The sequence below is a fragment of the Tiliqua scincoides genome, chromosome 8 (genome assembly GCF_035046505.1).
Source record: "Tiliqua scincoides isolate rTilSci1 chromosome 8, rTilSci1.hap2, whole genome shotgun sequence".
Taxonomy (NCBI): domain Eukaryota; kingdom Metazoa; phylum Chordata; class Lepidosauria; order Squamata; family Scincidae; genus Tiliqua; species Tiliqua scincoides.
The window spans coordinates 13072334-13099963 of record NC_089828.1 but is presented as its reverse complement, the minus strand read 5'-3'; the positions used below and the strand labels follow the sequence as shown (position 1 = coordinate 13099963).

The window sequence follows — 27630 nt, the reverse complement described above, 5'->3', positions numbered from 1 at the left end:
CGAGAATAAACAAGAGCATTTCCTTTCAGAGATAAGAGTAACAATGACTATAAATGCATGTAAAACCAAAATTGGGGAAATGAGGTATCAAGGAAAAAACACACGCTTTACATTACAGATGCAATATAGGGAAATCTGACACAAAACAAGTCTCACTATACAGTCTTTGTTAACAGAGAAAATGGCTTGTTTTATTATTAAAAACAGTAGAACCATTCATTTAAACTGAATGACTAGAGACACTTAACATGATTTTGAAGAGGTATTAAACAGCCACAGCTTCTAGACTTCATAAGGAGATATGGATGTTCATACCACTGAAAGTCAAGAAAGTTCTCTTCAAAAACCAAAATGTAGTAAGAGTCAGTTAACGAGTTCACAGTATATTAAACATTATACTGTTAAAGGCTGGTGGGTTTTAAAAGTTTTGTTTTTTTCCAACTCATGTAAAGCATACAGTGTTACTAAAAATGAGTTACTAGGGAATGGGGGTCGGGAAGAGAGAAGCTAAACCAACAAAAGGAATGTTCCTGAACACGTAGTTATAAATTATGCATTGCGATCCAAACGTACGTCAATTTCTCTGCCACTGATTTTTATGCCGTTCATTATTCTACAGGCCTTTTCTGCTGATTCTGGCGAGTCAAATCTGACTGTTCCACAACCTTTTGATTTTCCGTTCTCCATTTTTATTTCTGCAAACATTACATGACCTGAACAAACAAAGTTAAATATCAGTTTAATCTATAATTGATCAATTAAAGTAGAACATTTTTTAAAGTCTACATATCATCTGGACTTTAATCAAACTCCTGTTCATGTCTCAAATTTGTAATCTTAGCAGCCACACACATATGATGAAAACTATTTACCAGCCCCTACTTTGCCAAGACACATTTCAATAAGCTCCAGTCTAGACATAATCACGCAGGGCCCAATGCATTCTGTATCGCCCTCAACTACTCAACTCTTTCTCCTACATCTTACCTGACTACCCACCTCCCTTTTTTCCCATATCGCCATGCTCCTCTGCGATCTCTTCCGGACCATCATCAATCCTGCTTTCAACAGTTAAAAATAGTCATTTTCTTGCAACAGTTTTTACTATGGTGGATCCTATGAAGCTGCATTATACTGAGCCAGACCACTGGTCCATCTGCCTCAGTACCATCTATGCTGACAGGCAGCAGCTCTCCATGATTTCAGACAAAGGGTCTTTCCTAGGACCAGACATGCATGCCAAAGTACAGCTGCTTCCGTAATCAACTCTTTTTTGTATTTGAAATCATTTTTCCACCCCCTCAACTAAGATGGAATAGACAAACTAGAGTAGCTTTTTAAAGAATTTTAATGAACACCATTTTAGAAGAAGATTATGGCTTCTTAAAATTCTAACAGTCACCTGAATGACCAAAGTATATTTATCCTGATCTAAAATCTTAAACAATTTTTAAGTTGACTTAGACAGCACAGTTCTACACACAAATTACATTTACATGCAAGGCACTCAAAATACACACCAAGTGAATCCATCCTAGGACTCCTTGGTCTATTTCTTTATCACCTTAGGAGTTGCCAGCCACACTGGGATAGGATAAGCATAGGATAGGCTAAATTTAAAAAATTGAGGTGATTGGCAGCCCAAACCTGAGCTGCCTGGGGCACGTGGCTGCAGCGACACTGAAAATGGCTGCCACCGCATCCTGCGCGCCTCAGTCTGCCACGGACGGCACCTCGGGAGAAGGGAACTTTTGTCCCCTTCTCCTGGGTAAGGGAAGCAGACCTGCAACGGGGCTACTCACTTTACCACCGACCAAAGGCATTCACGTAGGGCGCCGAGCCATACACGAACGGTCAGGATCCGGTGGAGCTCAACTCCATCAGACCCGCCTCCTACCTCCCCGCTCCCTCCTCCCGACACACCTCCCACCCGCCCTCTCTCCACTCTCCCCACTCCCTGGAATGACGCCTCCCCACTCCCGCTTACCGTGCAGCAGCTCAGCAGTCCGTGAGACCACCGAGCAGCAGAGGACAGGCACCCGGCCAGCACTAGCCCAGCGCTAGGCTAGCACAGACGCTTGTCCAGCAGTAAGCCTCACAGACATGCCTTATGGCACATCTGCAACAGTGTGCTCCGCTGAAAAGCCGGAGCACCGAGTTCAGGACTGGGCTCTTAGGCTGCAATCCTATCCACACTTTCCTGTAAGTCTCATTTAACACAACTGGAATTACTTCTAAATACCCATGCATATGATTCGGCTGTCTTTAAAGCCACATATAGAGTTTACTAAAAAAAAATGCAGATTACACATACCAACAAAAATGTTACAAAGGACAAAAAAAGCATAGGAAGTTATTTTTCTAGTGATGTCAACCAACATTAAAAGCTATTGAAAATAAGACTTAAATGTTTTTAATAAGACTTTAATGTTTTTAAAACTAGACTTCTAAAAAAATGTCAAAGCAACGTTTACTCTATATATTACAACAAACGTGTAAGATTTCAAATAAGGAAGCTAATCATAGAATTGGAAATGTCCAAAATGCCCAACCATGATATGTTATACTCCATTCTAGTTTTACAGGCCTCCAAGAAGATAAAAAGTCTCTTTTCTCTTTGTACAAATTGCTTTAAAAAGATATAGGATGACTTTTCACAGAACGGTGATGGAGATTACATCGCCTGAAATATTCAGTGAAAGCAGACTATACATTTTCTAACTTTAAATCATTTGCTTCCTGTGCAGAATATGCACCCACACACAAAGGTCTCCTACTATCAGGCGTATGTTGAGTTACAGGAATGCAACTAACTCTTTCTGCAAAATTCTAGTATCCCTAAGGAACAGATCAGTTAAAGATATATCAAGCTGATCACTGTTGTCTTACATATGCCAGTTGTTGTGTTCTAAACAACCCTGGGGTTTTTCAAAAGCTTATCAGGGGTTCCTAATAAAGATCAGTAGAAGAGGACAAACTCCCTAACAGACAACCCAGCTCTAGCAATCTTCCCCTGAAACAGGCAATCACAGGTGAGTAAATGATTGTGTTTCAGGATGCACATCAGGTTCACGCAAAGCAAGGCAGTAAGCCTGGTCAGAGCCCCGCATGAACAGAGTGTGCACCTTAAACATGCCACTAAATCCTCTGCAATGAACCTGAACTGCGTGGCAGACATACAACAGCTCCTCAGCAGATGCATTAATGCGAAAAAGTGCAGAATGTGGGGGTGGGGGTGGGTGGAGAGAAAACTACCATTAATGGTAATAGCATCCAGGCATCTTTGTTGTAGCTAGTTCTCAACTTTTTAGTTTGAGAGGCAACAACATTCTGTACCTAATACTTACCGCACTGGCTGAATTTTTCCTTAAGCTTCTGCCAGGTCAAGTCAAAAGGAAGCTGCAATGAAGATAAGCATAGAGTAACATAAAAGCGAAAAAGCAGAAGAAAACTGCTGCTAATTAGTTTAGCTAATATGCTTACATTTCGGACAAATATCTGGTTGCCTTTGGAGCCTACTCTGTCTCTCACACCACTTCCCATTGGGCCGGGCACAAATCCTCGATCCATATCAATATTTCTGTCCAGGCCAGTTCCCATTGTTGGCCCCATTCGGTCAAAAGTGGAGCTCATCCGATCCATTCCCATTCCCATACCCATTCCTCCTGTCATACTGTTCATGCCACTTATTCCACTACCTGCGAAATCAAAGAGAAACCATTTAGGAACAGAAAAATAAAATGCATATCACAATTGCCACTATATGCTTTAAAGTGTCTACGCATGCAAAATTAAACTAATATCATGCAGAGAAAATGCAGCTACATTTCAGCAAAAAAAAACCAAACAAGCTAAGGTGTCTTGCACAGCTTGTAGTCACACTTCCCAAGCATCAGAATTATTATGTCTCATTCAGGAAGTTATTCAGAAAAGCAGCAGTTAAAAGCTGTAACTACCATTTCAACCAAGTTTGTACAGTAACTTGTTTGAGATGAGTTTGAAGAGCTTTCAATGTGCAATGGAGACAAAGTTTCAATTGCAATTAGCATCAATTCAGAAATTCAAGACTGAGCATTTGTTTGTGCTACTTAAAAGGCATTTTCTGTCTGCGGAACTATTCTTAAATACAGGCATAACCTAGTTATCCACGGATTTTCCACCCGCGGTTTTATCTCAGCGTGATGAGAAAGGCCCTTTAAATTAAAGAAAAAAAGTCATTTAACAATAGCCTCGTTAAAGCGAGAGAGGACAGTCGGCTGACAATCCATCAATCATTCTCTCTTCAGGCACTGAGAACAGCTTCATTCCAAGGCAAGCATGTGAAAGAATGCTAAATGGCAGTGATTATCACCTCCTCCATTCTTTCTTCCACGCTGCTGCTCCTGGTGATTGCTGTCTCCGAGTGAAGCCTTTCTAAGCGCCCAGTGAGAGACTGATTGTCTGCTTGATGCATTACAAAAGGTCAGGAAGGCTGTTTTCAAATCCCTGAGCAAAGGGACATTGTTTTTTAAATGGATTTGCTTTAATGTGATTTTTGCCATCCATGTGAGTTCTGGGAACAGAACCCTCGCAAATAACGAGACTCAACTTGTACTGACTATTTTGCAAACATTTCAACACAACAAGCAGCAGAGCAACTAAAGGGCTGTTCACACATCATTCAAAATGCAGCAACGTCTGTTTAAGTCATATTTTACTGATTTACAGCCACTTCAGAGTCAATTCACTTATGTGAATGCCACCAATACCACAACGTTGGTTTCTGCCCAATCAGCTCTTTGGATACCAATGCTAACCTTAAGTTAGGGTGTCTGGCATAGCATTAGTTCAGTGCATGGCAATACATGCAACGGACCATTTTATCACCTACTGAATGAACTACATGAACAGATTCCATCATATTACAAGCTCAGTTAATATCAGACACTCTGCTAATGAGTAGAGACAAATTAAAAAATGCCTTTAACATAAGCATAATTTGAACAAAAATTAAACACAAATATTCACTGAAAGTATAACTTGTTTGGTAACACTACTTCAGTCAAGAAGGTTGTTTGAGTGATGTTAACTGCACTGCTAGAGATGTTAATTTAACCCAAACTCAAATATCCCCCAAATAAGCATAATGAGCATGAGCGTGGAACTACTGAGATATAAATCCCCATGTTAAAGTATGATAAGGGAACAGAATGAGAACCATATTCCAGTGTACATACTGGAAATATGTTCACATGTATGCAGAGCGGTTAGCATTCTTCAATGGTTCAACACACGCATCTTTCAGTCATTTTGTAGCCATTTTGTAGCCACCTCAATGAACCTTTCTTGTACAGACGCTAGACCACCAAAGAAGTCAAATAGCCACCTGAAATTCTGTACAACTAGTGGGTGTTTCTACAGTATTTCAACCCATATTCCAGCATTTGCTGTGTTTATACAAAAAAATAATAAAGTCTGGAAGTCTTAAAGTAATACTTATTCCATAGGAAATACTCTATATACCTAAAAGCCTGATCACTCTAAACACTAAGAAGTATGAAGGGATGCAATGAATATGTGTCATCACAAAATGACACTGCTTAAATAATTCCAATTAAAACCACAATTACATAAACTGAGAAATACTAGAGTTAATGTTTTTCCACCACTGGAAAAAACCAGTTTCCACCATGGAATGTACTTAAATAAAGTACGATCAAAACCTTTTTCTATAGCTAAATTTTACATTCGGTTGAAACCGATCAACCTACTCATTCCAGATCCTACTGGGCCCATATTAGAAGCTCCCATTCCTCCAGCAAAACCACCAACCATTGCACCACCTAAACAAGGACAGAAAAAAAATCAAGTTATATAATTCTGCTTTACTTAAAAGCTAGGGAATTCTACCAAATCATTTTCCTGTATCACTTTCCCATCACACGAAGTTCTCTCTCCAAGAGTACTATTTAGGGATATAGTCATCTGAAGATACAAGAGCCTAGGACAGCGACTCCAACATGACAGGATGAAATAAGTAAACATTCACTACAATGTTCTCTGTGAATGCTTTTCACAGAATTAGTTATGAAATAGTCAGCAGAGCTGCAATGGAGTGAGATGCCTACATTTACATGTCTTCAAATTTAAAAGTTAATTAAAAACAGCTAGTCACTAGATATTAGATTACTGTTAACTTCCCTACATCTAGTTCAGTCTCAAAAAAATGGTACAGGAGAAAACCATCCAATCTCTCACATCTCAATGACAACTATCTTGGGTACAGAAGAAAAAAAGGATATTATGAGTATGAAGTGACAACACGTTCGTTTGAAAATGATATACTTGCTACATGCTTGACATTCTGTTGTGTGGGAAACAAAATGCACCAAGGGTCATCATACCCATTCTTCCAAAGGAATCCCCAAAGCCACGGTTCAATGCCATATCACTTCGACCAAATTCTCTATCAATATTGCCTCCCATTCCGCCACGGAACATTTCTGCAAGAGACACAGCAGGCAGATTCTCTATTACACCCCACATGGTGTATATGTAGGTTCATAAAAACAAGCTTGTTAGCAAAACAGATTGTGTTTAAACAGGTCCAACTTAGTACAGTGCATTTTATCACCAAGTTCAAGCAACTTCCATTTTCAAGATGCGTTATTTTTGGTTGTATTATTAACTGAGCATGTCTACTAAATGATTCAGTAGGCCTGCAGCACTATTTTCCCCTAATTCCCCTAAGCCAACAATGCTTGGCTTAGAACTCCAGGAAGGTGAAGTTATAAAATGGATGAAGCAGATTACCCACTCAGGCTGTGTAGACATTCCCAATGAGACATGATGCAGCCTATCAAATATTTCCTTTAAGATCTCAGTAACTTACACTGTACTTATGCAGCAAAAATTCCATAATAGAGAAGGACGTAAGTGCCAGGGCCTGTTAAAGTTTGAACAAGGAGAACTCTCAGATGTACACACATTCACTTCCTCTCCTCGGTGACAATAACTAATACTGTATGGACAATAACCATACACATATACAGTAGGTGTATCAAGGGGTCAGGGTGAGTAGTGTACACCTTTACCCACGACTCTTATCGGGGAGATATTTCTTGCTGGTAGGTAATGTTTGAATGGGCCCTTGAATGAGTGAGGACAAAAGTCTTAATTTTTTTTGCAATCTTTAACATCATGTTTTTGAGATAACTTTGAATCAGTAGACGTAAGATGTTCTAGCAAGCTACAGCGTAACCCTGTGCGTGTCATTGTGTTTAGTGGGGCTTCTCTCAGGTAAGTGTGTATAGGATTACAGAATTTTGTAATAAGTTCACAGTGCATTTCAAACACCTTTTTAAAAGATATACAAATGATCAAGCAAAAAGATGTATTTAGTTTACACATGGCCATTTGGCACTTCTGCTTTTAAGTGTGTTTCTTTGCCAGTCTTTCTGTAAAGAATTAACTCTGAGGAATGCTGAGAATACTATGATGGGAAAACAGCATGAAAATAGCTTTGAGGTCTGCCAACTTACCTCCCATACCTGTCGCCATGCCTCCCATGCCTGTCCCTAAGCCGCCAGTCATTCCACTGCCTATATTTCCTCTAAAGTCATCCACGCTGCCCATTCCTAGGAATAACAGAAGTGTGTTTTAAAAAAAAAAAAAAATAGTAATACTGGATTTTTAAAGCTTTTTTGAAAAAACTAGAGAGATTGCTCACCTACCTCCCATTCGGTTGACTCCACCAAATCCTCCCATGTTTGCCATTCCTTTCATGCCACCAAATCCAATGCCTGAACAGTAAGCAAACAGCTTTTACTAACTTCACAGTTTTACACGGAAACAAAATCACTGGAGAGAACACCTACCTCCACCCATTCTGTTCATTCCTCCAAAGCCTGGACCATCTACTCCCATTCCTTAAAATAAATGAGATGCACCAGTACAGATTTACCATAATAAAAGCCTTTTAAACAGACATGGAAAAATTCACTAGTTATTATTTCATTCCTCAACATGCCCTCTGTTAGGCGTTTAGGACAAGTCACAGTATCTTTAAAGGCTCTAACATGAAACTTCAGAAGGAGTTACTTCTCTCCTGTCTCTAGCAAGAAAACATTGTTTAAACTATTCAAGAGGGAAGGTCACTGACCTCCTGGAGCCACACTTCCCATTCCACTACCCATGCTCAGCTGAGTCGCACTTATTGGCTGCCCACCAGGTCCAAGTCCCATTCCAATGCCTCCAAGGCCACCTTTAAGAGCAAAGAGAGATCTCCATAAGGTTTTTCAATTGTTACACAGTGGCTCTATGGCCACATACCCAGAAAAGCAAGGGCAACATATCAAAATTACAATATAACTCACGTGGTAATTGTGACGTTTTGCTGTCTGCCACCCGAAAATCATCATGAGGGATTGATTTGTCATCCTAACAACAAGGCAAAAAACATTTAGAAGGATGCTGTGGCCTACTTCACCTTTTGTAGCTGAAACAATGAACAACTCACCATTTTAACATGCATGGGTCTATCAAATAGAAACTGTCCATTGAACATAGCTGAACTGAGAGTCAAGGAACCTTATTTTTACCAAGAGTAGATGCCAACTGCTTATAGAGATATGATCCAGAGAGAGAGAGAGAGAGAGAGAGAGAGAGAGAGAGACTTCAACCAAATTCCACAAATAGGGTGCTACTCCTCACAGGTGTGCATAACCCAACAGTGAAAGTGGAACACAGCTAAACTTCCCCACAAATGATCACATGTAAGATAATGTTGCAGGTACAGTTTTGAGGAGTTAATCATCCGTGTCAAGCATTGGGTTCCTTTACTGAAAAGCTAAATGCACTCTCCTCTCTATTCCTTAGAAATAAAATAAAATAAAAACTTGCCAGAATTTAGAGCCCACCCCAACCAAGAATCCTCCCCACATTACAAATTGGCAAGAAAACTGCTTTGTGGTGGTAAGCACAAGAATCTGCTGCTGCATTATCTTTACGTAAAACTATGAGCCACGTTCTTTGTTCCAATCCAAGAGAGACAATTTCATGCCCCAAACGGTTGGCCCTCTGGATGGTGAGGGAGGGAAAGGGGAGATAAAAGGAGACTTAGAGATGGCAGAGAAATTAAATGAGTTCTTTGCATCTGTCTTCACGGCAGAAGACCTCGGGCAGATACCGCTGCCCGAACGGCCCCTCCTGACCGAGGAGTTAAGTCAGATAGAGGTTAAAAGAGAAGATGTTTCAGACCTCATTGATAAATTAAAGATCAATAAGTCACCGGGCCCTGATGGCATCCACCCAAGGGTTATTAAGGAATTGAAGAATGAAGTTGCAGATCTCTTGACTAAGGTATGCAACTTGTCCCTCAAAACGGCCATGGTGCCAGAAGATTGGAGGATAGCAAATGTCACGCCTATTTTTAAAAAGGGAAAGAGGGGGGACCCGGCAAACTATAGGCCGGTCAGCCTAACATCCATACCGGGTAAGATGGTGGAATGCCTCATCAAAGATAGGATCTCAAAACACATAGACAAACAGGCCTTGCTGAGGGAGAGTCAGCATGGCTTCTGTAAGGGTAAGTCTTGCCTCACGAACCTTATAGAATTCTTTGAAAAGGTCAACAGGCATGTGGATGCGGGAGAACCCGTGGACATTATATATCTGGACTTTCAGAAGGCGTTTGACACAGTCCCTCACCAAAGGCTACTGAAAAAACACAGTCAGGGAATTAGAGGACAGGTCCTCTCGTGGATTGAGAACTGGTTGGAGGCCAGGAAGCAGAGAGTGGGTGTCAATGGGCAATTTTCACAATGGAGAGAGGTGAAAAGCGGTGTGCCCCAAGGATCTGTCCTGGGACCGGTGCTTTTCAACCTCTTCATAAATGACCTGGAGACAGGGTTGAGCAGTGAAGTGGCTAAGTTTGCAGACGACACCAAACTTTTCCGAGTGGTAAAGACCAGAAGTGATTGTGAGGAGCTCCAGAAGGATCTCTCCAGACTGGCAGAATGGGCAGCAAAATGGCAGATGCGCTTCAATGTCAGTAAGTGTAAAGTCATGCACATTGGGGCAAAAAATCAAAACTTTAGATATAGGCTGATGGGTTCTGAGCTGTCTGTGACAGATCAGGAGAGAGATCTTGGGGTGGTGGTGGACAGGTCGATGAAAGTGTCGACCCAATGTGCGGCGGCAGTGAAGAAGGCCAATTCTATGCTTGGGATCATTAGGAAGGGTATTGAGAACAAAACGGCTAATATTATAATGCCGTTGTACAAATCGATGGTAAGGCCACACCTGGAGTATTGTGTCCAGTTCTGGTCGCCGCATCTCAAAAAAGACATAGTGGAAATGGAAAAGGTGCAAAAAAGAGCGACTAAGATGATTACGGGGCTGGGGCACCTTCCTTATGAGGAAAGGCTACGGCGTTTGGGCCTCTTCAGCCTAGAAAAGAGACGCTTGAGGGGGGACATGATTGAGACATACAAAATTATGCAGGGGATGGACAGAGTGGATAGGGAGATGCTCTTTACACTCTCACATAATACCAGAACCAGGGGACATCCACTAAAATTGAGTGTTGGGCGGGTTAGGACAGACAAAAGAAAATATTTCTTTACTCAGCGCGTGGTCGGTCTGTGGAACTCCTTGCCACAGGATGTGGTGCTGGCGTCTAGCCTAGACGCCTTTAAAAGGGGATTGGACGAGTTTCTGGAGGAAAAATCCATTATGGGGTACAAGCCATGATGAGTATGCGCAACCTCCTGATTTTAGGAATGGGTTAAGTCAGAATGCCAGATGTAGGGGAGGGCACCAGGATGAGGTCTCTTGTTATCTGGTGTGCTCCCTGGGGCATTTGGTGGGCCGCTGTGAGATACAGGAAGCTGGACTAGATGGGCCTTTGGCCTGATCCAGCGGGGCTGTTCTTATGTTCTTATGTTCAAACCAGTGCACACTCCTAATCCCACCCAACCATGAAACCACTAAATCAGCGCCACTACCATGTTACAATTACCCTCCATGATGTATTAGTTCCACAGCTAACCTTCCATCAAGCACCTGTGTACCTATTCAAATATTCTGCAAGCAGGCTACAAACTGCTTTGCTGCAAAATCCATACATATTAAGGAAAACTCATCAAATATACTAGAGATAGACAAGAACTCTTGCTAAGATGCTTCATAGTCAATCTTATCTAGAGTCATATCTGACTTGTTTGATCAGGCCCAACCACCCTCAAACTCTTGTCAGGATACATATTGCCTGGACAGCTTCAATTGGCTGCTCAAAAGTCACTGTGCCCATTCCTCGACTCTTGCCATCTTTGTCTTCTTTAATGTCCGCACGTTTTACAGTTCCAGCAATACTAAACACTTCCTTTAATTTCTTCCAGCCAACTTTGAAGTCGAGCTTAAAAATACAAACTTGCATGAGTAAAACCAACACAACTGCACCTCAATGAATTTATTATCCTTTTTTAAATACAGGAGGTATCTCTAAAAATAGCTAAAAGATAGCATTTTAGAACTGTATTTGTACAGGTGCAAGACTAATTATAAAACTCAAATATTAGTGTTTGAGACATGATTAAGTCTTACTTTTGTACTTCCTTTCATTTTTCAACATGCATAATAATGTAATATCCCAACACTGTGAGACCATCTTAGTTCTGATTAAAAGAAGGAATTTAACACACATATTCTTAAAAACAACTAGAAGGAAGACAATGTATATGTGCATAATTTAATAAGCTCTAATTATGGAAGAGTATACAAAGAACTTGCTGATAACGTGCTTTATTTTAGTTACGAAAGGCAAGCCTGCTAATATGCATAAGTGCAGGAGACCTGGTCTAGAGGGTAGAGCTGCTGTTATGCCCAAAGATATCATCCGAAGGTCGCCTATTTAAGATCACTGGAAGCCATGGAGTGTTAAGACCATGACAAGCTAAACAAAGCTCTTTTGGGTGAGAGCCAAAGAAGCCAGCTCTGAAGCTCTTTGTGTGGGAGAAGACAGCAGCCAGAATGTGACCAGACTGTAAGAAGATCTATCCAGAATGTAGTCAGTTCTTGAAAGACAGAACTTCCCTTTCATTGTAAAAACACCTTTGGGGGTTTAGAGAAAGCCTGCCCATGTAAACCGCCTTTAATAAAGCCAAAGGAGCAATCCAATGGCCAGAAAGGCAGTATATACTACTACTACTACTACTATTATTATTAGAAGCACAAGGAAGAGCTTCAGTAAGGTTATCAAAAATTGTATACCAGCACAACATTTTTAAAAGATAAAGGCCTTAGAACTTCAAGAAATGTTTGTATCTCAGTTTAGACACACAAAAACACTATCAGATGAGATTGCAGCTGTACTTCACTTTTACACAAGTGATTTTTTTAACTGCTATCCATAGATCTGTTCTATGAGAACTTAATTTTATACTCAATACCTGAGCAAAGCACAACCAGTACATCTTTATACTTACATTGGCAACAAAAATAGTGGACCCAAGCCTGCCAGCTTGCAGATTACTGATAATTTCAGGAGGAATGTTTGGATTATTAAGAATAGATGGTGGTAAATTCATCAAGCCAGGTGCTATATCAGGGCCATGCCCTCCTGTGAACGGCCCACTCCCACGCTGCAGTGCTCTACGAGCATGCTCACCATCAGGATCCTACGATACATTTAAAGGAAGAATATGCATGCTTGTTAATCCCAAATCGGAGGCAAAATTGAAACAGCACTATTCTGAATTTCCACAAAAACCCCAAATAGCAGTTAGCATCCTTATTAGTGGCAGTAGAAGGAAAAAAGTACTTCATGTGTACGGAGACCTAACTCCCTCACCTCTAGAGGTGGTCCTTTCAGAGGAGGGTTGACACAGTGTGCACTGTTACTTCTCATGCTGTTACCTAGCCTATGGACAAGTAGAAATCTGTCAGCCTATCATGTTCTTCCAAAAACTGAATTCAATGATATTGGTATTACTTGTCAATATCATAAGTAGAAGACATGCCCTACAGTGATAGAAGGGTTCCAAAAACAGTATATATTCATACTGAAAATCCCCACTCCTTAGAACCCAGTAAGGTAGCCCAAACAAGATACAGATTATAGGGATAGATGCAGCAATTTATCCTGATGTAAAGTCATTGTACCACCACTATAGACCTAAACTTGCAAATAGGGAGATGTATTTTTAAGACCCACAGAAAACTGGGGATCACACTAGCCTAAGCAATTCCACATTAATGTACCATTCAATTATGTGACCATTTGTTTATACAAATATTGTGGCTACTTCACTTCCTTGGCAATCTGGCTGACTGACAGCCCAATCCTAACCACACCATCCTGAGTGTAAACCCCATTGACCCTAATGGGGCTTACTTCTGAGTAGACACGCATAGGATTGGGCTGTGAGGTTGTACAACATCTAATCAATCAATGTAAAACACAGCTGATTAAAAGAGGCCGTAAGGATTGGGCATAATCCATGGCATTTTAAGAAAAAAAAATGGTACTTTCAATATTCTTGCTTATTCTGGAATGAAGCAGGCTTGTTGCCACTGTGTAAACTTTCTATAATGCAATTTCACAACTCTGTACAGGATTTTTTCTGCTTTAAAAGTAATACAATATCCTATTTGCACTCGCTGAAAAGTTACATGCATACCTCTTTTATATTAAGTGGTCTTCCATTAAGATCATATTTATTCATAGTTTCCAGCGCCTTCTTTACAAATTCTTCATCTTTGAATTCAACCACACTGCATGAAAGAGAATTGAAAGTTTTTTAAAACACCATTTAAAATATCTGAAGAGTATCTTTGAACTACCAACAAAATGGGGGTGGAGGAAAACTTACCCACAGCCCTATATCCATGTGAAGATTTGCCAACATGAGAGGAGGGAGGAAAAAAAAAGAAGATGCTGTCACTAAATGCAATAGTAAAATGCTGTAAGATTTCAGAGCAACTGAACAAAGATTAGAAGTTCTGCACAAAGAATAGAAGATCTGGAGTGGAAAGAGCAGCATTCTTTCACTATCAGACAACACAATTTTTCCTACATCTTTCATACACATTACAAAAGAATCACTAGTTTTAATGATACAGAAGGTAGTTAATCACATGTTCTTTTAAATGTCAGGTACTTCCACTATATTTTCCTTGAGCCAAATGAAAAGTAGGATATGAATATTTCCACAGTTGCCCAGGATCAAATAAAGGAAAAACACTGAGCAAGACATCCAAGATCACTTGGTGACTATCTTGAAGTATAATACTTAGTTTTTCTATAAACATAACTGTAATTATATTGCTTAACAGTTGCTAGTACCCTTTCCATATTACAGGTTTTAAGAAAGAACAGTTTGCTTTTGTCAATCAGCAAATTACTCTATAATAAGCAACCAGTTCAGGTTTGATTTGATTTTTTAATTAAAAAAACACACACATTCCAATAGGGCAAACAAAAATAGCATTTAAATAAAAAATCTTTAAGGGGAAAAAATAATCCAACACCCAACAGGTTTTATTGCTTACGTTGGAGTCAAACCTGCATTTCTCATGTTCACACAGCAGGCTCAGACTTACTATAGTTTGAACATTTGACCTTTTTAAGAAGACAAACACAAAGCAGCTTTAACATTATGTGCAGTGAACTGCCTCCCTCACTGCTGGCATCCACTATCTAACAACCAACTCCTTCCATTCAATTTTTTTTAACCTAGACAAATTCAATAATCCAGAAGTAGCCCTGCCATCTTTAGTCTCAAACATATTTTTACACTCAGCCTCTCATTAGAATGCTACACTTAATTTTATCATTTCAGAGGTTTTTTTTAGAATCCTTGACTTAAAACACACATCTGAACACAACAGAAATCCTAAAGTGAGCTGTTTTAAATTAGGTAAATGCCATTTATTTAACACATATTAAAAAGCTTTTCCCTTACATCCAGCTACACTGATTATGTAAAGAAGTTGACAAACTGTATCTGGTTCAGAAACCTCAGTCTATAATAACAGCAATGTAAAAAAATGAAACTTACTTTCCAATTACTGGTACAAATATTATACAAAATAGTAAAACTGCTGAGGAACTTTAAACCTCTAGCAGATTATCGCCCACGGCACTTACCCTTGATTTTCCTTCTGCATCCTTAAACAGCTCCACGTATGTAACCTCACCAACTACATAAGACATACAAAGGGAAAATACCAAGAGACAATGCATTTAAACACCAATGTCTTGCTTTGCTGTGTCCCTGTGCACAACGCTACGAAGAAGCACCTATTATTCACCAACAATCAAAACCAGACCAACATACCTCCTGTCAAGGGCTATATAATTTAGCTAATTTTCAGGAATATGCAACAGCCATTCTCAAAAGCTAAAGAAGAACAACTAGATTTAACCTAATTCATACTACAGATCATATTTTGGCCAGTATGATATAGTTGGTGAACAAATTCAGATATACAAGTAGTCCCTTCACCTATCAATTAGGACATCAACAATAGCACTTTTCAGTGACATTTGTCATCCTGCTCACAACAGCTGTTTTAAGGTGACTTTCTACCTGAATAGCTTCAAATAGTAAAAATAGTTGCCTTCAATAGAATAACCAATTTACAAGAATCAAAAAAATTTCACAGCAAGCCACACACTTTCTAAAGTAAAGTTTCATTGCATAAACCCAATCAAATAGTCACGTCACCTTACAACAGATACACCCTAGCACAGTTATAGGTTGTTTTAATTTTTAAAAAGCCTAGAAACCAAATGTGCTTTGCATGATTTGAAAACAATCATGTTTTTTCCCAAATTAATACAAAGCTAACTTTTAACAGTTCATGAATTGAGATTTCTCCTGCCCCAGAACTGGCCATGGCCAAGAGTCTGGGGCATTCAAATAGTTCTGTCAAAACGACAACAGTCGTAACGCACTTGATATAGACCTCCAGACAGACAAATCATGGCAGAAGTGACAATGCAAGACAGAGATAATTCCTCAGCCAGATTCCACTAAGAAAGATACAGAAACTTCTTATAAAAGACATCCTTTGTCTTTCATACTTTAAACACACTAAGTATTGCTTATATTCAGAACTACAGCTAGACATAACACAGTCCCTTTAAAAGTTCATGAAGGCATGCATATTCTCTAGGCTATCTACTGTCACACTAGAATGGAAGGAGACTGTGGATACTTCATTCTTTTACCATACTATCCTGCAATGCAAATGTCTCCAGTAAAAGAGAAGGGGAAAGTAGACATGTCAAGCAGAAGTCAAAGAGGACAAACCACATCTGTATGGTTCAGTATACCAGATATTTATGTTTGTCCCACTCCTGTGTGAAGCAGGCTATAACAAGCAAGTTACCTTTCTCTCTCATAAGATCTTTAATAGATTGCCATTTCATGTCATATGGGATGTTGCTAATGAATACTCTGTTACGGTTAATTGTCTTCTTTTCTCCAGTGCCTGTATTCTTCTCCTTTGTATAGGGATGGAATCTGTTCCTGTGTCCAAGAGACGGGATTGCCTTAGGCTTTGAAATATACTTCTCCTTCACAGTCGGTCTCTCATCTTTTCCTGTTTCATCATTTTCCCTACATTGGAGGGAAAAATATGAAAAATATTTCAAAACAAAAATATACAAGTTTGTGTTAGTTCATGACAACATTTAAAGGCAACACACAACCGACTCTCTTCTCCTGGTGTTTTAAACATTTAGGACTTGCAGCTCTGCCCACTTGCCATAAGCAGAGTGATTCAGTGGGGGGCAAGGTGTAGTTTCATTTAGCACAGCACAGACCCCAATGAGTTTTGAGTGTTAAACTCTTCACTTGATGTAGCAGGAGACACTATGTTAAATGACTTCTTCTGGAGAAAATATAACTAAAATATGCTTCCAGCAAAAGAAATATTTTACATAATCTATACTTCCCTTGGTGAAAAATTCAATGCTCTCAGAGCATCAGGACCTGTGGTGCTTTCAGAACACATTTAAACATTCTCTCTGCTTTTGAATTTGTGCTGTCACCCTCTTCAGCATGCCACTTTCCATGAGGCAGCAGCAATGCTCCAGAAGGACACAAAGTCACAGGGTCACATAAAGCAGGTGAAGCATGTCATTGAAAAGAGAGCAATCACTATAGAAGCTGACTCAAAAGGAAGGAGAGGCAAAGGCCCAAAGAAGCTATCTGTACCACTTCTCAACATTCTATGTGAAAGATCCTCCATTTCAAAAAAGGATTTTTAGAGACTGCCTTGCTCTTTATGAATCTTCCCCTCTCCGAGGGCCCAAACCTATCCAATTTTCCAGTGCAGCCATACTAATGGAGTGTGTGCTGCATCCTTCGGTGGGGAGGCAGTCAGAGGCCTCCTCAATGTAAGGGAATGTTTGTTCCCTTGTCCTGGGGCTGCACTGTGGCTGCACCGGTGCTGGAAAGTTGGACAGGATTGGGCCCTGAGATATTTAGGGAGGGCCCTGTACCCCACTGCTACAAGGAACAGGGCTTTCACAGGTGTGCCTTGAGCCTTCCAGAATAAGCCCTTCAATGCACCACCCTGTTGGCCTTCTAGAAAAAGCATGCAAAGCCCACTATTTTAACCAGTAGCCAAGAAAGAAGATGATGCTTGGTCTGTTATTGTATTCATGTTTATAAGTTTTTTTAATAATGTTCTTGAATTTTGCTGCTTTCTTGGGGCTTTTATTTCTGGAAGTCACCTCAGACAGCAGAGGAACATGTGAATTTCATTGTTTAAAATATTTTACATTTTACAGTTAATCCCACAAACAACATCTTTCATTTTTATTGCCTTCCTTTTCATTCTCAGTGAAATTTAACTGAAACATTGTCCTGAATCACACTAAGCAATTTTAGCAAGGGAAAGGCAGGTGTACACTTACATAATTAATTAATTATTTGAGGAGAAACTAACTCAGTTACTTAAAGTGAATTAAGTTTAGCCCCCAAACTAGTAGCTCATTGTGCATGCCTCACTTCCATGTGCAAGTCAGAGCAAGTGGCAGATAGTTGACAATATAAGGCCACGAGGCTCTCAAACAATCAAAGGTTAGTCAAGTTTATATACAAGAAACTGTTTGAGATTTCCTGCACTTTAGTGCAGTGTTTCTCAAAATGTGGGTTGGGACCCAACAGCTGAGTCACGAGCCAATTTCAGGAGGGTTCCCATTCATTTCAATATTTTATTTTTAATATATTAGACTGGATGCTACCATGGTATGTGACTACATCTGGGGAAATGTGACAGACCTGTACTTTTAACAAGCTACTATGTATATTCTTTTAACAATGATAGTCAATGGGACTTATTCCTGGGTAAGTATGGATAGGATTGCAGCCTTGGATTGTTAAAAATTTTCCTGCTTGATGATGCCATTTCCGTTCATGACATCACTTCTGGTGAGTCCTGATAGATTCTCATTCTAAAAAGTGAGTGAGTTCTGACAGATTCTCATTCTAAAAAGTGAGTCCCGGTGCTAAATGTGTGAGAACCACTGCTTTAGAGGACCGAAACAGGCAAAGACAGCACTATTTGTTTACAAAGTTGGAACTTGGTTAACTTGCCGCAGTTTATTTTGTACACAATGCAGCATGAGAAATCGCTGCTGGTTCATGTGCTGAAGTTAACAGGAATTCAGTGGAGAATATACATAAATAGCACCAAAGACGCACACAATAGCACAGAAAACATGCACTAACTGAGATGCACTGACAGGGGGTTCTCCACATTGCCCAGTCAATATGCATATATATATATATGGAAACGTATACATACCAACTGGGCAATGGACAAGACATTTTTGATCAAGATCACCAACATCTGGTGGCGATACCCATACTGACCAGAAAACATGGAAAATCAATTTCTGTATCAGTATTGCCAATTTGTCCATATTCTTTATGCCTTCATATGAATATGTACAACCACCACTCTTTACAAACATTCACCAGTCAACCAGTTTTAACCGCAACATGTATATAAGAATAAATGTTTGCAGGATACTTTTAACAAGCATGCATACAAAAATTAGCAATACAAGATTGATAAGTGAGTAGGGCAGAGAAAACCAAGAGAACTTTAAACACCAGAAATAAACTCCAAATATTAAATTTTACACCCACTGTTGGGTAAAGGCTCCGTTCAATAAGCAAGTATCATATGTACAACTGTGGTTTTCCCACTGTCAGGTACAGAACAGTATCCATAAGAACATAAGAGCCCTGCCAGGCCATAGGCCTATCTAGTCCAGCTTTCTGTGTCTCACAGTGGCCCACCAAATGCCTCAGGGAGAACACAAGACAATAAGAGACCTGCATCCTGGTGCCACTCCCTTGCATCTGGTATTCTGAGATAGCCTGCTTCTAAAGCCAGGAGGTTGCACATACCCATCATGGCTTGTAACCTGTGATGGACTTACAAACCTGTCCAAACTCCTTTTAAAGGCATCTAGGCCAGATTCACTGCTTTTCATAGCAAGCAACAAGATGCAGTTGGGAAATTTATTGGACTGCTGTCAAAAAGTAAAATTTGAAATGATGGATAACAGAAGTCTCCTAGTAACTATCGCTAACCTAGCTTGGAAGAAACAAGTGCAATATCCATGAAACACAAAAAACATTTAATAAAATTAGAACTGGTTAATTACAAACTGATCAGACTGGTTAATTTAAAACTTATCAGAATTTAAGCATTCTAAAGATCTGAATACTGGATAAATTTTACAATAAATGAGGAACAAATGACTTTAGCAATAATGTCTAAGGGAAAACACTAGTTATATCACCTGTATCACTATCAAATAGTGATAACAAATTCTTATAACTGGAAAAGCTAAACATACAAGTCACTCAGTAGAAGAGGATCTTTTGGGATCAGTGTACATCTAGGATCCAATGAATTCACGTATTTTATTTATTTGCAAATTTATACACCGCTTAATCTCCCTCACAGCAGTTTAATATCAAACTAAGTCAGATTCATGGGGTAAAACTGCATTATTCCAAATCACTGATTACTACACAGAAGACTCCTCTTAGAGCCTAGTAGTACTTCAGATCTTAGGAGTATGTAACTCCTTACTAGAATCTCCAAAATAGATAAGAGATCATCATTAAGTCTCATATAAGAAGGCAAAACAACACTATATTAACCAAATTATTTAGGACATGAGTCCTATAATAAAAACTTTATTTTTAAATACTCTTAAATAGTATTTAAATTAAATTGCATTATTGCTTGATGGATTCATATTGCAAGAACATACTGCAATAACACAGAACCATCTAAACCTCTTCGAAAGCAAAGGCTTGCCTCAACGGTATGTGTTTTCATGCAGACCAAATAAAGGTCAAATATTTAGAATATAGTAGACCATACCAACCAAAAGGCAGCATTGCTATGCTACAAAAGGTTTTTATCAGCCTGCCTATGTCAATCATTTGTTGCCTTTTTCTCTCTCTCTCTCTCACACACACACACACAGTCAAACAGGGGGGAAAAAACAAAACCAACCATGTGACAAGTTGCCTGAAGTCTCCCTGTCTGACAGCATTTTTACTTTCCAGAAGTGACCAGGTGATCAGAAACCTGGGAAGTTAAATTATATTCTAAGCCAGCCATTTTCAACCACTGATTAATCCACCGGTGTGCCACAGGAATTTGGGGGAAGGTCATTTATCAGTAGGGCCAATGGGGGAATGATCCCTCCACTGGCAGCTTGGTGTGCCTTGTCAATTGTCAAAAACCTGATGGTGTGCCTTGACAATTTTAGTGCCTTGTCAGTGCGCCATGAAATGAGAAAGGTTGAAAATGGCTGTTCTAAGCCATCACACTAGGGAAGAGTTGGGAGCCATGGCAGACAGTTTATCTTTACTAAGAGAAAATATGATCTTACGAAGTGAACAAGCTGGAATGAGAAGTTATTTTTCTCCAACTTTTTATAAGAAAAGATCAGATAAACTTCTGGAATTCTCTATTACAGGGTGGGCAGAAAATCGACAATAGTTCACCTATGAACTAACCAATGCCTGCTGATTGCTAAGGTTTTCATATAAGTTAAGACGAAGAACTAGGTAGACTTGGTCTGAACTGGTTACAGACTTCTCCGATTCTTAAGCAAAAGTACAGACACAGGATCACCTAATTTAGGTTAGATGCATAATCAAGTATGTATTTTTTAAAAAAATTTAACACCCCTCATGGGACTATGGAGATTCCAACAAAAAAAAATAAGCCATGCAAGACTGAAGTCTGTTTATACCTTCTGCACTGTATTCATTTCTACAATTTTTAAAGAATGTAGAAATTTTTTACTTTCAGGCACTATACTTCAAGAGAAACACCTGGGTTGCCAATCAATAGAAAACCTGACTCCGGTCCAAACACCTCTTTATAGGAATAAACTATACTTAGAAATATAGTAAGATCAGTCATACAGGACAATACTATGCATGTTTACTCAAATAAGTTGAGTGAGATTTATTCCCTAGTAAGGATATTTAGAATCACAGCCTAAGAGTCCATCTGGTACGGTATAGTCTCTAACAGTGGCCAACCAGATGCTTCTGAGAAGTTTAAACAGAATGACAGTAGCATCCTCATCCTTACCTCCTTATAAGACATTAAGAATGTCACATCTGATTTCTCCATGAAACCAGAAGTTACATTTTTTTTTTAATTACTGGGCTCAGAAGATCCTCCAGAGGCAAGGGGAGCAGAGTTCACCTCGGCTCCAGGGGGCATGAGCAGGAGGCCCCCAAGGACCAGATCTGTGGATATGGGCCCCCCTCTATATTCCACCTACCTTTTCAAAAAGACTTAGCAGCTAACAGAGCATCGACACAGTAATTTAAAAGCTATAAAACAAAGCGAGAGAGAGCATTAGTCAATTAAACTACACCGAATCAAAACAGGCCTGGCCAAAGAACACCAGAAAGAGAGATGGACCCAAGTCTCCTGGGGGAGCACATTTCACAAAGAGGAGGCCACCAAGAATGCCTTCCTATGCTTTATCTTGGAATTCACTACCACAAGTTACTTCTGTATTGCTTGAAGTGATACTTCTGTTTGCACTGAATATCAATTTCATTGAGATACTCCATGTTTTATTGTTATTTAAGGAGAAAAAAAATTTATCTTTGTCCACTCCACAGAATTCATAGTTATCTGAGAAAACATGTGCAAGCGATGAAGCATTCTATTTAGTCCAGATCTGATCATTAACAATTCAGCAACAAGGCTGGTTAAAGAAGTTGTTTCATAGTTCTATTAATATTAGGGCTCGGGGGGGGGGGGAAGGATTTTGTGCTTTATCACTGGAACTAATCCAAAATAATACTGAAGACACACAAGTTAGGACATTAAAGTTTCTGTTAATACAAATGTGTCTGTCCAGGAACAAAGAAATGAAGAGACTCAAAGCTTCTCAAGTAATAGCATGGGATGTATTCTCATTTGCCAAGTGTTATTGTCAAATGCTGCTCTTATGCATGGTCACAGGGTTTATCTTGCATTGGTCTGAGTAGCACATAAATGTCCCAGACGGCACCTCTTCAGCTACACTGTTTCCTGTTTATTTCTCTATGACCATATGCAGTATGTCTGCCACTCAAGGATAACACTTCAGGCATTTGACAAAGGGAGTTCTTGTCCACCTAAGTCTTTATCACAATAAATATGTCTATCTTTAAGGAGCCATAGGACTCCTTTTGCTTGCAGTTACAAACTAAGAGAGCAAGCTTCATGTACTAAGTTCCACAGTATTCAATGCAACTTACTTCCAAAACAACAAGGACTCAATCTTATCCAACCTTCCAGCACTGATGAAGTCATGCCAATGGGACATGCGCTGTATCCTACAGTGGGGGTGGGCAGTTACAGAGGCCTGCTCAAGATAAGGGAACATGTTTCCTTATCCTGGAGCTGTATTGCAGCTGCATGAGCACTGGAAAGTTAGATAGGACTGAACCCAAAAAGTCTCATTAAACTCAGTGGGCCTTATTTCTGAGTAAACATGCACTGCCACCAAGACTACTTGCTGGAAGCAGATAAGCATGAAAAGAATTTGAGAAAGAGACAGTGCATAATTCAATTTGTGCTTTTTGCCTAAATTTCTCTTTAAAGCCACCTAACCTTAGAAAACAATCACATTTTTGTAGGAATGAATTCCTCTAATTCAGTGATTCTCAAACTTTTCAACTAGTGGCTCCCTTGACCTACTGGGCATTTGGCCGTGGCTTCCCATTAGGGCTCCCCATTAGGGCTCCAATCCTATAGGATGGCAGGTTTTTCTACGAGGATTCCGCGGCTCCCCTGGCTTATTTCTCCTGGTTTGAGCAGGTCTGGCTGAGTGGTAGAGCTGCGGCCTATGAAGCCCAAAGAACAGCTGGGAACGCAGTCTGAAACAGCCGGAAGTATCCAAGAGCTGCAGAAAGCACTGAGGAGATTAGTCATCCCAGCTGGTGAGAGAATCGAAAGATGACTACCTCCAGTGAGAGTGAAGGAATGCCATCAGCTATGCAGGAGAGGCAAAGGCAGCCACAAAGAGACCAGACTGTGAAGGACTCCACCTGGAATGAAGGTGTTCTTGGAAGATATAACTGGTAATTGTAAAAATCCCCACAGGGATTTAGTAACACCCACCTATGTATAGCGCCTTAAATAAAGTTGGAAGAGCGATCCAATGAGAAGAAAAGTGTTATATAAATACTGGCATTATTATTGTTACTGCGGCTTCCCAGGGAGTCATGGTTCAGTTTGGGAACCACGATCCTAATTCTTTGACCTACTGCCTAAATTCCCCAATTGTTTCTCTATATATATTAGCAGAAACCCCTGCTAACTGGGTAAGAGGCACTTTTTCAGGTGGGCACTCCTCTGTTATTTAGCAGGGGAAGAGTAACTGGCCCTCTTCACCCCAGCACAAACTCTCTTCTAGTGGCTGCCTGCTGGTGTTTTCACATCTTTTTTTAGATTGTGAGCCCTTCTGGAAAAGGGAGCCATTAGTTATTTGATTTTCTCTGTAAACCGCTTTGTGAACTTTCTATTGAAAGACTATTGAAAAGCAATATATAAATATTATTATTATTATTATTTTGGAGGAATAATTCCCCTAATTCTTTGACTTACTGCCTAAATTTCCTACTTGTCTGCATAGACTGCAAAGTTACATTAGAGCCCTGCCGGATCAGTTCAAAGGCCCACCTAGTCCAGCTTCCTCTATCTCACAGTGGCCCACCAGCTGCCTCAGGAAGCACACAACACAACAAGAGGCCTGCATCCTGGTGCCACTCCTTTGTACCTGGCATTCTGAAGTAGCCTACTTCTAAAGCCAAGAGGTTGAGCATACCCATCACAACTTATAATCTGTGACAGCCTTTTCCTCCAGAAATTTGTCCAATCCCCTCTGAAAGGTACCCGGGCCAGACGCTGACGCCACCACCGCCATCGCCACCACATCCTGTGGCAAGGAGTTCCACAGACTAATGACATGTTGGCTAAAGAAATATTTTTTGTTGACTGATCTAACTTCCCCAACACTGAATTTTAGTGGATGTCCTCTGGTTCTGACATTGTGTGAGAGGGAAAAGAGTATCCCTCTGTCCACTCTCTCCATCCCAAGGCCAGGCGCCATCACCACACCCTGTGGCAAGGAGTTCCACAGACTCAACGCCATGCTGGGTAAAAGAAAAACACCTTTTCTCTGTCCTAACTCTTCCATTGTAGTGGATGCCCCTGGTTGTAGCGTTGTGCTTTGGGGCTGCTTTGTACAGCACTTTTTGAGAGAGCATGTGCTTCTTTGTTGCTGTTTTGCAAAGGCGCTTATCAAACAGTCCATGAGTAGTTGTTGTGAAACAACACAACACAGCAGTTATAGCTGCCTAAACAACAGTAGACCCCCATCGCCAGAGTTGGGAGGGCTGGGAAGAGACCCCTGCCCTGATGAACTTCCTCCTGCCTTCATCAGAGCCTCTTTACTGAGCAGGAAAGGGAGACTGAGGGGGTAGGGCGCTCCACCTTCCCCTCCAGGTTATGGAGTGTCTCCAGTGTAGACACCCCTCCACACACAGAGACACATTCCCCCCCTCCACACACACACCCTCCCCTCTCCACACACACAGATACCCTCCCCAACACACCCTCCCCCAACACACACACCCTCTCCCCCTCCACTCCACACACCCTCCCCAACACACACATCCTCCCCCTCCAAACACACACACTCCCCCAACACACACCCTTCCCTCCCCCTCCACAGACACACCCCCTCTCCCCCTCCACACACAGATACACTCCCCTCTGCACACAAATACACACCCTCCCACAACACACCCACCCTTCTCCACACACATAGACACACATCCTCACACAACACACGCACACACTCGCCTCTCCCCCTCCACACACAGACACTCCCCCAACACAGAGCCCTCCCTGCCAACGCGGCCCACACAGCCCCCTGAAGCCCGCGCTGAGGTGACGAGCCCCGCCGCCCCACACACATTTTGACGCCATTGGCGCTGCCGCCGTCTCCGTCGCCGCTCTCGGGCACGGCGGCGGGGTCGGCTCCCAGCCCGCCCGCCTCCTCCTCCTGCCGCCGCCGCTCGTGCTCGTTGGCCGCCGCGTCCTCGGCCTTCCCCGGCGCCGCCCCGGCCTCGAACTTGTCGTTCTCCGCCATTTCCTCGCCGAGGCTCCGAGCGCCGCCCCCGCCCCTCCGCGAGCGCCGCTCGGCCCCGCGCGCCCAGGAACCGGCGAGCGCCCGAGTCTCGCGAGAACTCCCGCAAACAAAAACGGCGGCGCGGACGGGATTTGCGTCTGCGTGTGGCTGAGGAGGAACGCCTGGTTGCCGTGGCGACGGGGACTCCTGGGCAGGCTGCGAGGCCTCTGCGGCTCCGGCCTCCTCTCAATCCACAGCCATCCGCAAGGAGGGACGCGTTGCTTTGCGGGGGGAGCGCGGAGTCTGCTCCCTGGAGGGCCCGAAGACGCCTCAGAGACACCATTTTCATGGAGTGAAGCCTCCATCATGGACTATTTCATAAAATAAAATCTTAACCATGAACGGGGGGGGAGGAGCCCCTCACAAGTGAAACCCCCACCTGCATTCACCTGACTTGAGATCTCGAAAGAAATTATATCATAATTATTATATATTACAACACATTATATATGTATTTTATAGAGTATATATAATATATATAATATATTAATATATTATATACATTATATATTATTAATATATACATTAATATATTATATACATACAGTCCCGTTCTGGCAACTCCTGCGACACCGCTGTGACCCTGAATGAACACACACACACAATTCTTTGGATTTTGGAGAGGCAATCAAACAGGCGACAGGAGAATTCAAAGAACTTCTTAACGTTTACTGTTTGCAAACGGGACCTCCACACACTTGGAGGACCCAGAAGGATTGCAATCATGCAGGTTTTATAGGGAAAAATAACATACAGGCAGACGCCCAAAACAACATTCGGCATGTTATCAGTACAGGATGTTGATCTGAGGATGGCAATTCAATACACATCAGCAGTTTGTTTACAGAGATATCCGTTAGAGGGGTCTGGCACTCTGACTCATCCCTTTTACCCTAACCTTTTTATCCTCGTTTGTTGATTGCCCTTGTCTAGGACCTTTCTGTTCACCCTTGGAGGCGTAATATCACAGTTAACTGGTTCTCTGAGAGGGATAGCTTTTTGGTCAGGGAAGAGCCTTATGGGTGAACTGGGCATCTTGGGATATTTCCATATTGTGAGCTGGGCATATTGTTATCAGTTGGAACCAACCGTATTGGCCTCTGCCTTTCCATTGGACCATTTCAGCGACCTGGAGAGGGGGGATTTGCTGCATGGGTAACAGCCTATCCTCCATACCTACTTTACCCAGGCTTTGCGCACTGGAGAGGACACTCTGTTCCAGAACCACCATTCAGAGCGTGACACCATAGTCTTCCGAGACTGAAGGATGCCAACTCAAGATTATATACATATAATAGTATTATACTATATATAATAGTATTGTATCACAGTATAAAATATAATATTTTAGATTATAGCATTAAATAATAATAACAACAACAACAACAACAACAACAACAGGTATTTATATACCACCTTTCTTGGTCTTTACTCAAGACTTTTATTCAAGGCAGTTTACATAGGCAGGCTTTATTAAATCCCTTATTAAATAGGGATTTTTACAACTTCAAAGAAGGTTCTTTCTTTCAAGAACCACTACATTCAAGGTGTTTCATTCTGATCTGGCTTCACATTCTGGCCTCCATCCTCCCATGCTCAGAGCAGATGGAATTGCTCGGCTTTAGCTTGTCAGCTGCTCCAAGGTCGCACGGTACCGGTGGCCTCGAACTGGCGACCTTGTGGATGTTATCTTCAGGCAGACAGAGGCTTTACCTTCTAGACCAGACCTCCTGCCCATATTATAACCTCCTCCATATTATAACATTATAATCTTGTATTGGCAACCTTCAGTCTCGAAAGACTATGGTATCGCGCTCTGAAAGGTGGTTCTGGCACAGCGTCTAGTGTGGCTGAAAAGGCCAATCCGGGAGTGACAATCCCTTCCACAC

The 27630-nt window shown here is 41.1% G+C and overlaps 1 protein-coding gene across 1 annotated transcript; it reads right to left on the bottom strand.

Annotated features, from left to right (window-relative positions):
- Nucleotides 1-165: 165 nt before the first annotated feature.
- On the bottom strand, nt 166-25750 carry MYEF2 (myelin expression factor 2). Its single transcript, XM_066635044.1, has 18 exons — nt 25527-25750; nt 16375-16604; nt 15128-15180; nt 13851-13858; nt 13659-13752; nt 12465-12656; nt 11242-11395; nt 8498-8547; nt 8355-8418; nt 8141-8242; nt 7857-7907; nt 7713-7781; nt 7521-7616; nt 6384-6482; nt 5751-5822; nt 3484-3698; nt 3348-3399; nt 166-713 (listed from the first exon to the last, which is right to left on the bottom strand). Exons 1-18 carry the CDS (start codon nt 25700-25702, stop codon nt 550-552), a joined length of 1941 nt encoding a protein of 646 aa, XP_066491141.1. The 5' UTR covers nt 25703-25750; the 3' UTR covers nt 166-549.
- Nucleotides 25751-27630: the final 1880 nt, after the last annotated feature.